At 43.6% G+C, this 14637-nt stretch overlaps 1 protein-coding gene across 2 annotated transcripts in view; it reads left to right on the top strand.

Moving 5' to 3' along the window:
* The window catches only part of MYO5B (myosin VB), a 1021014-nt gene that overhangs the window by 894882 nt on the left and 111495 nt on the right, over window positions 1-14637 (top strand). For both annotated transcript variants that reach the window (XM_085629682.1, XM_085629691.1), the window contains exon 24: window positions 2583-2731. In XM_085629682.1, coding sequence (XP_085485808.1) covers window positions 2583-2731 — 149 coding nt within the window. The remainder of the gene's footprint in view (window positions 1-2582; window positions 2732-14637) is intronic.

Here is a 14637-nt window from a genome sequence, read left to right as displayed (position 1 = left end):
TACATCGATTTCTTGCAGCGGCGTGTGGATAAAAAAGGTGCTGGGAGTTCTTGCTTGGATTTTCTAGTTAAGATCACTAGGTTACACTTCCAAGGACCCAGGAACTTGATTTGGCACCACTTGGCAAGTCAGGACTCTCAGCAGAAGATCACGGGCACAGGTAGGTGAAGTCTTTGATAGCTCTGAGACTTTAACAGGAGGCAAACCCTTGGAGAACCTTGGAAGCAGGATACATAAAGCAAAGTTTAGTCATTTCACTCCCAGGACAGAAGCAGTAAGCAGCAGGCCAGCACAACAAAGCAACAGGCAGAGTGGCTGTCCCTCCTACAGCACCAAGCTCATCTTCCTACCAGAATGACCTCAGTCCAGAAGTGTTCTGATCTTGGGGTGTCAAAGGTCCAATACTTATACCCCTTTCGGCCTTTGTAGTGCACAAGACCCTGCCTTTCCCTGACCCGGTATTTAAGGAAACAAGAGCAACCCATACGTCCTTGTGAGCAGGGTAAGTACATTAGTACAAAAAACAACGTTCACAAGGAACTCATTTTACTAAAAGTTTTGAGTATATGCAACTCAATTAGTCACTAAGATTAAATAAAAAACAGAAATTATTGGATTCAATTGTGACTCTCTATTGAGTCCAAATAAATTTTACATTACTTTTATCTTCACCAACATTGATTGAAAAAAGCCCATATAGTCTCTTTGTTTATCAAGACTACCTAACTTCAGCCGAAGTAGGTAATTTAATTATACAGTATCAAAAGATTTTACATATTATTTCACATTCAAAATATTTTAGTGTGCCCCAGTGAAGTGACCATAACCTATTAGGTGAGTATTCAGTGACAAAGTGAACAAACAAGGGAAAAAAACAGGTTTTTGGTAAGGTACAAAAGGATGAGCGTAATACAATATGATTATTCAATTTATGAGCTCTCTTTTTTGTCTGTAGTCGACGGCGTTTCGACCCTCTCTAGGTACGGGGTCTCATCAGGACCAAATTACTGGGGTATATTGTGTTGCCTGTTGTACCAGAGTATATCTATTTGGACTACCATCTACGAAAATTCATGCTGTGGTATTGGGGATACGCATAACCATAAAGCCGCTGGGTGGCTCCATCGTATCAATAAACTGTATATAAACTAAGTTTCACGATATTGTATGCCCTCTGAACACTGCATCTGAGCATTGATTCTCTTACCATTGCATCTGAGCATTGATCCTCTGACCATTGCATCTGAGCATTGATCCTCTGACCATTGCATCTGAGCATTGATCCTCTGACCATTGCATCTGAGCATTGATTATCTGACCATTGCTTCTGAGCATTGATCCTCTGACCATTGCAGCTGAGCATTGATCCTCTGACCATTGCATCTGAGCATTGATCCTCTGACCATTGCATCTGAGCATTGATCCTCTGACCATTGCATCTGAGCATTGATCCTCTGACCATTGCATCTGAGCATTGATCCTCTGACCATTGCATCTGAGCATTGATTATCTGACCATTGCTTCTGAGCATTGTTCATCTGCCCATTTCTTCTGAGCATTGATCCTCTGACCATTGCAGCTGAGCATTGATCATCTGACCATTGCTTCTGAGCATTGATCCTCTGACCATTGCATCTGAGCATTGATCCTCTGACCATTGCATCTGAGCATTGATCCTCTGACCATTGCTTCTGAGCATTGTTCATCTGACCATTTCTTCTGAGCATTGATCATCTGACCATTGCTTCTTAGCATTGATCCTCTGACCATTGCAGCTGAGCATTGATCCTCTGACCATTGCAGCTGAGCATTGATCCTCTGACCATTGCTTTCTGATCATTGACCCTCTGACCATTGCATCTGAGCATTGATCCTCTGACCATTGCATCAGAGCATTGATCATCTGACCATTGCAGCTGAGCATTGATCCTCTGACCATTGCTTTCTGATCATTGACCCTCTGACCATTGCATCTGAGCATTGATCCTCTGACCATTGCATCAGAGCATTGATCATCTGACCATTGCATCTGAGCATTGATCCTCTGACCATTGCTTCTGAGCATTGATCCTCTGGCCATTGCATCTGAGCATTGATCATCTGACCATTGCATCTGAGCATTGATCCTCTGACCATTGCATCTGAGCATTGATCATCTGACCATTGCATCTGAGCATTGATCCTCTGACCATTGCATCTGAGCATTGATTCTCTGACCATTGCATCTGAGCATTGATTCTCTGACCATTGCATCTGAGCAGTGATCCTCTGACCATTGCATCTGAGCATTGATCATCTGACCATTGCATCTGAGCAGTGATCCTCTGACCATTGCATCTGAGCATTGATCATCTGACCATTGCATCTGAGCATTGATCCTCTGACCATTGCATCTGAGCATTGATCCTCTGACCATTGCATCTGAGCATTGATTCTCTGACCATTGCATCTGAGCAGTGATCCTCTGACCATTGCATCTGAGCATTGATCATCTGACCATTGCATCTGAGCATTGATCCTCTGACCATTGCATCTGAGCAGTGACCCTCTGACCACAGCTTGATCTCTTTTTTTTGATTCAGATGAATTTACTCAGACCACAGTAGCAGAAAACCTTCAGATGAAGAAGGACATGGAAGAGGAGAGATCGCGGTACCAGAACCTGGTGAAGGAGTACTCGAGGCTGGAGCAGAGATACGACAACCTGAGGGAGGAGATGACGCTTATAAAGGTAATGAAAGGACCTGGACTTGGGAACCACCTCTTGCACCCATACCCTTCCTTGTGTAGCCAGTACAGGTGCGTGTCCTGCCCTGAGGCAGAAAATGGCTGCCTTTTTGTATCTCAATGACTTGTTTGTTGCAATTCTGCATCAACGCCTCTACCAATGATGCAGGAACATATGTGTTTAAATAACTGGAAAAATTGCTCTAATACATTAATCGTTTTAAGGCATGGACAATGTAGACAATTCCCTTGGCCCCCACCTCCCGGGTGGCCCTGTTAAAGTGATAACCGTGTGAATAAAAAACTGATTATTTTTAATTTGAGAGTATGGTTTGCCGGCCTACCCTGTTAGTGGCAACTAGGTTAAACAAAATCCCATCTCTCTTTCATTAGTTCTCACCATCTGGACCTAACATCTCTAGTCTGTTTACCTTTCTCTCCCTCTCTCTACATCTCTATGCGTCTAGGTCCTCTTTCTCTTCCTCTCACTCTCTCTCCACTCTCTCTACCGTCACTCTCACAACCTCACCACTCCCTACCTCTTTGTGCCCAACTCTAGATCTCTACCACGCTACAGCCTCTCTACCTCTGTTCTCTTTCTACATTATTTCATTCACTATACCTCTCTTGGCCTTTCCTTTTCCCGTCTGGAGCTTTCCCCCATACATCTCTCAAACTCACCTCTCTCTTTACTTCTCTGCCTCTTTCTTAATCTTTCTCATGCAGCAGAGTAGAGATGTGGTGTCGCTGCATGTCCTTCATTTTAAAGAAGATTTGTGTACCCTGATGAACTAGGGACCACCCATGTCGCAAATAAAGCTTATTTCTGATTTGTAAATTTGTAGCTTCTACTGTGTCTGACTGTATCTCTTTTAGGAGTTTAGTGTGTTCTTCTGTCTACTATACTTCTGAAAATGTGTCCGATGTTACCTGGTCCAGAAACTTAAGTAATTGCTCCTAATATAGCAGATATGTGCTTCTAGAATTCAAGAATTCCATCAGGGCTTCAAGTAATGTTAAGGTCCTTGAGGAAACCCGTTGTGTGTAGTCCTTCTTGAATGGCAGTTAACAGCTGCAATACATATTTGTTTTCGACATGCTATACATTTCTTTTTTTAAAGTTTTAAATCTATATGGAAAATAATTTTTATTGCATCAAATATTTTTTACATACAGTCTTGTGAAAGTGGTACTTTACCTTTGTTCAGTAAATGAGCTATTTTATCATAGCTTGATATATTTCACATAAGAGAACGCATATTGGTTTGGTTCTCTTTAAGAGGAACATTGAATCAGTGCCAGCCAAAACCATCAAGTCAGCCAACATCTTTATTAGCCACAAGAGGGCAATGTTGTATTGTCAATATATTTTATCGTTAAACTTTTTAACTGTGACCTCGGAAAAGTCGTAAATTTCCACTGTATAGACAGGGCCACTGGAATTATGCGGCAGTGTTGAGTAAATTATGCGGCAAGAAAAGGCAAATTATGTGGCATAATGCGCCACATTTTGAAATAGTAGTATTCCATTTTTTTGACAACTTCTTTTTATTGAATAGTTGATTCATGACACATAACAGATACAACGCATCACATTTCCACGAGCAGGCCCCTCGCAGGAGGCTAGATCTTTTTTACAGTATCAGTTCTTACTCGTTTTAAACCACTTCGGAATTCTCATAGTTGCTTAACTAATCCCAAGTCCCCCTCTTCCCAAACAGAGCCTCAATTACATTTCCCTCCCCCTCCCCAATTTGGTTGAACGTCCCCCTATATTGCATCCATTGACTCCATATTTTTTTTAATACACGAAGGCCACCCCATGAGCGGTATGTGATCTCTTCCGCCTGCTGGCACCAGTCCAGGTCCGCTTTCCAATCGTTTGTCGCTGGAGGCCTGCTTGCTCCCCATAGTCTAGCTAGATTACGCGTTGCCGCTGCTGCAGCCACTCCCAGGCAGGTATTAACATGTTTGGGCCACTTCTCTTCTACTGACACTCCCAGCAGTAGCCACCTAGCTTCCAACGGCACCTGCTCTTTTGTCACGTCTTTAATTATCGCTATTTTGGACCAGTAATTTTGTATGACAGGGCAGGTCCAAAGTGTGTGGTAAAATGTGCCCAGCCCACTGCATCCCCTGGGGCAATCGGCAGAGTCTGTCCGACCCATTTTAAACACTCTTGGCCCTGGATAGGTAGGATCTGTGCAATATCCTTAGCTGCACTAGTCGGAATCTAGCTCTGATCGCTATCTCTCTTGGGCTTTGAAGCGCTTCGCTCCATTCTTCATCATCTAGTGCCCTCAGGTCAGCGGGCCATGACTCTCGAAGCGGGGCAAGACTGTCCGGCATATTGTTTATGATTTTTTTTTATATATCAGAGATACAGTTTTAAAGGGCATCGGATTTAGACACAGTCTATCTTCTAAGGGAGAATACTCTGGAATCGTTTCCCCTCTGTCAGATGACTTTTCAGGGTGTGCTGCGACTGCCGATATCAGAATATTTCTGTCTGTGCCGGATCAAATTCGATCTTTAGGTTCTCAAAAGTAACTAAGGTGCTAAACCTCCATACATCACCCAACTTCTTAATCCCTATCATATGCAACTTTGTGTATCAGGCGCGCAACACCCATTGGGCTCACCGGGCTTCAGCCCCCCCCCCCCCCCCGTCATGTGTGTCAGCGCGGCTGAGACAGCCTCGCGGGCTGGCGTCCGTCTAATTGCAGCCGCACCAGAGTACTTCACAGGTCTTCAAAAGACCATTTACTCGTTAATGAGGCTTTTGTTGTGTTTTCACCTCTTCTTACAACCACTCTGCCTATGGCTGGAAAACTTAGCCCCCCCAGAAACCTTTTTCAGCCCCGCCCCCGAAATTTGGCTCTAGTTGCCCCCCTGTTGTGTATGCTCTCAACTTCTTAACCTCGCCTAGTTCGTCACTGTCCCATAGTGGGGTTTCAGCTGTAAGTTTCCCTTCCCATCCAAGGCATCTATTAGCTGCTTTCCAGGCTCGAAGTACCACCAACGTGTGCGGTGGAAGCCGATTCTGACCTTTCCTGCCATAGAGGAGTGCCGGGTAATCTCTGCTTCCCATGGCCAGACGATCCACCCTATAAGCAGGTTCCTGCCGATCCCCAAACACCCACTCATTTACCATCGCCAGCTGGGTGGCCCAGTAATAGGCTTTAAGATCTGGGACTGCCAGGCCCTCATCATAGACTCCTCTCTGTAATTTTATCAGCAACATTTGGTCGGCCCCACCGTCCCATAGTAGGGACCTCAAGATTCCGTTTATTCTCCGTATATAGGATTCTGGAATTTTGAATGGCGTATTTTGAAAAATATATAACATTCGTGGGAGGGTCATCATTTTGAAGAGGCCCGCTCTTCCCATCAGCGAAAGGGGAAGTTTGCGCCAATGACCCACATCCGTCTGAAAGCGATCAATCTGAGGACAATATTGAGTGCCAGGAATAGGTTTTCATCCCTGGTTATTTATATTCTCAGGTATTTAAATCCGTCTGTGACCACTGGAGCCGGACATCTATTTGGTAGGGACAGGGGGCCTGGGGCAAGCGGAAAGATCAAGTATTTATCCTAATTGATTTGATATTCGGCATAGCTCCCAAATAAATCGAAAATATGTAGAATTCTCATAATAGAGGTACGAGGCTTACTTATGTAAAGCAGGATATCATCTGCATATAATGATATTTTTTCCTCCCAGGTATCGTCTACTGCTATTCCACGAATAAGCGGATAACCGCAAACCCAGGTTGCCAACGGTTCCAGACCCAAGGCAAATATCACGGGGGACAAAGGACATTCCTGTTGCGTACCCCTTTGCAACTCTATCGTCGGGAGATACAGCCATTCACTCTCACCTTTGCCCTCGGTCCCTCGTACAACAGACGGACCCAGGCGCAGAAATTTGGGCTGAAGCCCAATCGAGGCAACAAGACAAATAAATAATTCCATTCCACACTGCCAAAGGCAATTCGGGCATCAAAGGACAGGACTGCCACATCTTCTACCGCATATTCCTTCGTCAAGTGCAGCACCCCATACAATCTTCTCAGGTTTAGATGTGTACTGTGCTTTGGCACAAAGCCTGATTGGTCAGGATGAATCAGTGGTGATAGCACTCCTGCTAACCTATTTGAGAGGATCTTGGCTAATATTTTGAGTTCTGCGTTGAGCAGGGAAATGGGCCGGCACGATGCACACTTCTATTGCGGTTTTCCTTTTTTTGGTATTACCACTATGGTGGCGGTTCTTTGGTCTTCCGGCAACTGTCTCCTGTCCCTAGCTTCTAAAAACATTCAGGAGCTGGGGTGCTAGTATCGGGGCTGTTTTCTTATATAGCTCCAGGGGCAGCCCATTGGGGCCCGCGGCCTTACCAGATTGGAGATCCCCTAGAGCCCTGGCTATTTCCTGTGCCGTTATATCGCTGTCTACCATCTCTGAGTCTTCTTTAGTTTAGTTAAGGTGTTTAGTTTCATTGTTTCTAATAGCTCCTCACACTCTACGCTAGACCTACTAGTCTTGGCGGTGTATACCTTTTCATAGAAATCTGCGGATACTGTGTCTATTGCCACGTCACTCGTATGTCCCACCCCCTCATGATCTAGAATTTCCTTCACCCAGTTTTTCTCACTATCTCTTTTCTTGAGCCATGCAATAAGTTTTGTATCCTTACCCCCACCTCATAGATCTTCTGTTTAATCGACAATGCATGCGCTCTTGCTGCTCCCTCTGCTACCTCCCGCATTTCCTGTTGTGCCAGTCTTAGTTGGTGTATTAAGGTCCCCTCTCGGTCTTTCCTTCCCACCAGCTCGGACTCCATGTTTACTATTCTCTGTTCCAGCTCCTGGTAATTTTTTCTTTCCTCTTTCTTTTCAATGCCTTTTAAGGCCTGATATTGCCCATTATTTTAAAATGTTTACACTTGTTATCACTTCTCTGGACATTGGGTGCACCTCATTAGTACCAGTTTAACACCCTAACATAGTAATAAGCAACTGAGGTGACCAGTCAACCTTTGCAAAAGGTCTTTCACTGCGCAGCAACATGTGTTGCTGCGTTTTAGTAACTTTTGAACTGTTTGAGTTAGAAACAACTTTTATTTTGCTCAAATCTGCAGATTATGCAGCAGATGATGGATTAAATTGCAAATGCGGCAAATATATAGCTATGAGAATATCGCTGCAGTCACACAATCGCATAATTCCAGTGGCCCTGAGTATAGATGCTGTCAAAGGACACTGGCGTGATACACCTGTAAAGGAAGCAACCACACTAAATCCAGTGTAAAATGAAAGTAACCCACTATATTTATCTCTTGCAAAAATACAGTGCCATACTATACTAATTATACAGTGTATCCGTGCAAAAGAAAGTCGTATTTTGGAATAAAGTGCTACTCCTGTGGTACTCTTTACCGTACTCCTAAATGCCATGCTGAATTGGCCTCAAAACATTAAAAATACAAAGGAAATGGGAATATTCTTATGCAATTAGTACAAATAGAAAGAAATGTTTCTTCTTTGCCCTTTTACTAATAGGGAGTTATATGTTTCTGGACTGAATCACAAAGGCATGTAACTGTACCTAAGAGAGGACTTCTGTATTGTTACTACCTGTACTCATAAATGCTTTTGTGAATCGACTCCATCATTGTTGCAACCATTAAAAAATGTTTTCTCAATTGTTATCACATTCCACGAGAGACCTCGCACCATTCAAGCCAAGTCTAAAATGTCTAAAAAATCGCAACATGTTGGAAGCACAAAGTGTTGTAAAGGGTTGGGCACATCCAAAGTCTGGAAAAATAGGTGTTTGCTCTAATGTAAGTGCAGATTATCCCATTTTCAGGGAGCAGTACTTAATTATAAAAGTGCCGGGCCCACAGTTTTGCTCAGCAGCCTAGTGGGCCGGTACTATCTATCAGATGTCCGGGTGCTAAATACCAAGGCTGCATAGTCTTGATTCTACCTCATGCCTCTTTCATCCACCAGCAGACATTCCCTGCTCCTTTATTTCACTTTTGCAGGTTCTTTTTCGATCATGCTCTCTCCCTTTGTCACTGTTTTTCCTTCTTTCTTTTCCCCTTCCTTTCCCATTATCTTCCTCCTTCTGTGCTTCTCTCTCTATTGCTCTGGATCCAAGTGTGTTGAGGACAAATAAGTGACAGTCCCCAAACTTTCTCAACCCACCTTGCTTCAATCGAATGAGTGCCGGTTCTCACCACTTGCAACCCCCATCTGAAATTAAGCACTGCTAGGGAACTTTCAGTGGTAGACCTGTGTCTCAGACACTGGGGTCCAGTTGCAGGTTTCTCCGAGAATGAAGGGGAGGAGGCACTGACGTAGACACGGTTACTTAGTGCTGGCAAGGAATCTGCAGGGTTAGTTACCGTTCCGCAGCCCTGTGGTGTTTGTGCTTAGCTCCAGTAGTCTGTGGCTTCTCTTTGGTTATCTTCTAGCACCACTGATGTTAGATTGTTACAAGGTTTGTTGGCTTGGGGGACTGATGCATACACAGAGAACTGTGTTTGATGCCATGGTCCTAGGTTCGAATCGTTTGAGGGTTTATCCTGCCTTTCATATTTCAAGGTAAATAAAATGAGTACCAATGAGTTGGGTAACAATAAACACCTGTCATTCAGTGTTAGGATGCTCCCTGAGAAGAACATGTGCTATGTAAACATTTGTTACATTATGTGAGATCTGAACTGATGTCCACCAGCTGCACCTTCTCTCCCTCGAACTCCACGGTTTGAAAGCCCTCTCACTCGAATATCTCCCCTTGTTAAGTCCCTTCCTCTCTAGTCCGAACCGGCCCAGAGCCCCCGCCAATGCCACTGACACAGCTACCCACGACCATCCCCTGTCACCTACCATCTCCAATTCTGTTCCACTACCTAACGCAGCCAACGCCACTGACACAGCTCCCCGTGACCATCCCCTATCACCTACAATCTCCAATTCTGTTCCACTACCGAACGCAGCCTATCGCCCAAGAAGCGCTTCCTGTCTCACGCCCAACAAAAATGACAGCCTTCTCAAGTCTTATTCATCCAACCCGGACTTCAACACGAGTCCAAAGGGAATAATTCAAACCATTCACTCTAACCCTAACAGAGAACCCTACCACAACTTCAGAGTCATAAATAACGATAACCTCAAGAGAGTGAACATCACTCAGACTCCTCCCCCCCATACTCCGGCTCCACTCAAATGCATACTACTCAATTGTAGATCTGCCAGCTAACACACCTCCGAGATCTTCAACCTCATTCAACAGAAGGGGATAGATATCATTATCCTAACAGAAACCTGGCTCAACCCTTCGTTCACTCCAATTCTTGACCTCTTGGTGCCCCCCACCCACGAAATAATTTGTCTTGATAGAGTTAAGAAACAGGTTGGGGCCTTGTATGCATACATCACAGTACGCTTGTGGTCTCCCTTTCAGATTCATCTCTGCCAGTAACTTGCGAATACCTTTGTCTCAACATCTCGAGTAACAATCATCTGGTTTGCAAACTACACACATTCTATCAGCCCCCAGGCGACAATCTCCCCTTCATTGAACAATTAATGGAAATCATCTCTGGCAATGTAGACTCAGCCCAGTCCCACATCTAGCTTGGGGACTTTAGTCTTCACTGGTCTAACACTAACGATCATGCAGCCTCATGCCTCAATTCCTTCTTGCATGACCACAAATTGACTCAACATTGTGACCAGCCCACTCACATTAAAGGGGAAACTTTAGAACTCGTCATCTCCAAAGTTCATGCCATCTCATTGGATTCCATCATTCCATTTGATTGGTCGGATCATCACATCATTTCCTTCCATATCAACTCTGAGGTTCATCAGAGTAAGGCACAAAAAACCAAGCCAAAGATTTGGAAAAGGGACCTCAGAGATATCAATACAGATGACCTAGCAACCCGCTGTAATCAGGCCCTCTCTCCCCAATTGGATATACTTGAAGTCCATGCTCTCAAAGACTTCTATAACTCTTCTATTTCCAACACCATGGACTCTTTGGCCCCACTACAACAAAAAAATGCACCTGCAAAAATTTCTAAACCTTGGTTCAATGGCATCCTAAACTCAGAACGTCGCAATCTATGGGCCATAGAACGTTCCTGGAGATCCTCTCCATCTGCGGATCATCTAAAAAACCTTAGAGCAGCAAGAAGTGCGTATAACAAACAAATCAAGTCAGCTAAGGCTGAGTATTTCAGATCCCCACATAACCAAGCGTCGAACCGACCCAAGAAATTGTTTGAATTTGTTAAACAACAATCGGTGGTAGCCCCTAACCGATCAGCCTCAGAAGTTAGACCTCCCTCATGCGATGATCTGGCTGCCTTTTTCACTGAGAAAACGTGACTTATTAACATTGATCTGGAAACCAGGAAGGCCCTATTGCTACCTAATGAACCTGCACCCCCACTGACTGGACTAGACATGACTGCACCATGTAGCTGGGGTATCAAGAACAACGCTTCCTGGGACACCTTTACCCCCCTCAATGAAAATGATATCAAAAAGGTCCTTCGGAATATCAACCCATCTAATCACTTCAGTGACCCTTTACCACCTACCATCTTCAAAGTAATTAAGGATGAAATCTCCCTCTACTGGACAAATATCGTCAATGCGTCTCTGTTACAAGGCACAATCCCAGATAGCCTAAAAGAAGCTCAGGTAACACCTATACTAAAAAAAAATACAGCCGACAGTACAGACCATAACAACTTCCGTCCTGTCTCCAGCATCCCCACCCTAGCCAAACTCCTTGAAAAATGCGTCCTGTCACAACTATGTGCGCACATAGAAAATTTCCATCTCCTGGACCAACACCAATCTGGCTTTCGTAGTGGGCACAGCACTGAATCGGCTCTCACCCATGTGATGGATGACATCCTAATAATGCTTGATCGAAATGAATCCTACCTCCTTATCCTACTTAACCTCTCCTCCGCATTTGACACTGTCAATCATGACAATCTCCTTTTCATTCTGGAGCATAGGATGGGCCTCTCTGGTCAGGTGCTGCATTGGCTCTCATCCTTTCTCCAGCACAGGTCCCAAAGAGTTCAGGGGAACCATTCACTCTCCCAGCCATCCCAAGACAGCATGGGGGTTACCCAAGGGTCCTCCTTATCTCCCATTCTCTTCAATTTGTTCCTGGAACCTTTAGCCAATGTTATAAAAACCTTGGACATTCTCTTCCATATGTATGCAGACGACACCCAACTCTATCTGAAAATCTCCTCCCCGGATGACATCTTTTCTCTCAACTCCACCCTACTAACTACCCAAAACTGGTTAACTGCAAACCACCTCCTGCTAAACACCTCCAAAACAGAATTCCTCCTCATTTCTCCCCCGAAATATACTCCTAACATCGACCTATGGATGAACCAACTTGCAGCCTTCAACTGCTCCCCCTGCATTATCAAGGAGTGCAAATTCCCTCCACTTGAAACCACAGATTTTCCGCAAATAGAGAACATGCCAACAAGTCTTCTCTGGCGGCGCTCCTAAAACTTGGAACTTTCTTCCACCGGAAATTCGGAGGATCTCTTCCAAGGCTGCTTTCAAACTGGAAACAAAAAGATTCCTCATGAACAAGTTCTTACCTTAACATGGGGGACAATTTTTAGCTCTAAGCACATCGGACATACTATAGTATCGGTTAATATTCCTGTATATGATTATTGAATCTACTCCCCTTATTTCATTATGCTCCATCGTCTAGCACATTCCTCGTTCACTCAGGTGTATAAATGATCGGTTAGATGTTCAACATTTGATTCATTGACTTTTAGACTCCACATTTGACTTTTGTTTTGATTATTGTTTAGGGTACTGGTTATTATTCCTGTATATGATTATTGTACGTACTCCCCTTATCTCTCTAGGCTCCATCTCATAGTCCATTCTTATCCGTGCACTCAGGTTTATCTTGAGCTGTTATGTGTGTACCAGTTGATCCAATGCCTATTAGAGTCTCCATATTAGACTCATGTTTTGATTTGTTACCTGTGTCTCAAATTGTAAAGCGCTCTGATATCCTTCGGGATCAAGTTCGCGCTTACATTACTGTAGCTTTGCTGCATGATCTGCTGTCACTGGCATGTTCTAGTGTCAGTGATTCATGTTGCAGTCATGTATTTATCTGCATTATGTAGAGAAGGTTTAAGCAGTAGGTGAAGAGTTCAATTTGAACTAGTCACTCTAATTTGTTTTCATTGTTGACTGCCCTAGGGTGGCTACTTTGTTTGAATAATGAAAATGTACTAATAGTTAGTTTGAATGCTTGTTAAGCCAAAGAAATCAGGAACTAGGGCTTGTATTAGAAAGTTCTTTTAGAAACTCGGTGGGGGAGATCACTCCCCTAGGACCATAAAGAGGCAGGTAATGCAGCCTTCTGATGTTTACTACCTCAGATAAAGATAACTGTCCATCCCTAGTCTGCCCCTGCTTCGTCGATCAGCCTATAGTGGCACAGTTATGACCATGTTCTTCAAGTCAAGTACAATATTCCAAGTCCAGCATGTTGTTTTATTCAAACAGGCTTCTTTCTGCCAGCAATAAACAACAAGCATCGACAAGGCAAATACGTCTGGCTGCATTTTGAGTTCTGATTAAAACATTTAATAAGCTGGCTGCGCTGAAAAAAACAAAACAAAACAAAAAAAATTCTGTATAAAATGCATCTCAGAGAAAAAGAATTTAATGTGTGATGATTCAGTGTACTTTTGAGTTTTAGAATAGTTCTAAGTGCATTGCAATACAAGCACTCCATAGGAGGTGGATTTATGCACCAAAGAGGCAATAAAAGTGACAACAGAGAAATATTTCTATGGGTGGAGCCGAAGTCTTCTCTATGGATGTTTTAAAGAATTGGTAACAATAGGTTTGGCAGCCCTAAAGGGGACCATTTAAAGTCATATAATAATTAACAGACATTTCACCCTTCTCTATAGATTCTAAACCCTAACAAGATCTTTGCAAACAGCTAGCCCTTTCTTTAATGAAATTTGTGATAAATAGAAGTACAGTCTCTCATGATCAATATCCTACCTAGCACATTGTAATCTAAGCCTAGAGCTAACTTCTGGGATCAGTTTGAACTTATATCTTAGCTGGGTCTTGAGGTTCAACAGACTAATGCATCGACTCCAGAAATCTGTATTTGATGCCTGGCCATAGCTTCAAGTTCTGGCCGGTCCACTCTGCCTTTCATTCTCCCAAGGTCGATAAAATAAGTACTATTGAGTTGGGTAAAAATAAACACCTGTTACCAGTGCCAAGATGCCCAAGGGGTGATACACACATTCACCACAATGAACTAACGGTCCACAACCCAGCTTCCACTGCTGTTATTTGTCTGTGGTCCTGTACCGAGCTCCACAGCCTTTTGCCCTTCATCTGTTATATCTACTACAGAGAAAAAAAACACAAGGCCATAAAGATATGTAGTCCAAGTACTCTTGACCCTCTTTAATAACGTGTTTTTATCTCTTGTACATGCTTTTAATAGAACCTCTTTTTTCTTTAATTAATTCCTCCCGCTCACATGACTTGGTCCTTGCTAGGCTCAAGGAGGGTCTGGTGAGGATACTTCCAAGGAAAACTGGACTAATCCCACCATTCTTAGTTACTCAAGACCTGTTACTTGCTACCAGGAGTAGTCCGTGTATTCGAGCAGCACATGGCCACTCAACTTTGGGCGCATGAGGAAAATAGCAATTTCCTAGACCAGTGCTTCCCAAATGTTTTAGAACCATGACCCAAGTTTTACAACAACAAGCTTTCTCAACCCACCTAGCTTTATTCGATATGAGGCGGGCGATTATTTTAAATGTAACTAAAGCATCGCGTG

Source organism: Triturus cristatus, chromosome 2_1 (assembly GCF_964204655.1).
Source record: "Triturus cristatus chromosome 2_1, aTriCri1.1, whole genome shotgun sequence".
Classification (NCBI taxonomy): Eukaryota; Metazoa; Chordata; class Amphibia; order Caudata; family Salamandridae; genus Triturus; species Triturus cristatus.
The sequence above is the reverse complement of the archived record's forward strand: the minus strand, read 5'-3'. Positions and strand labels throughout refer to the sequence as shown.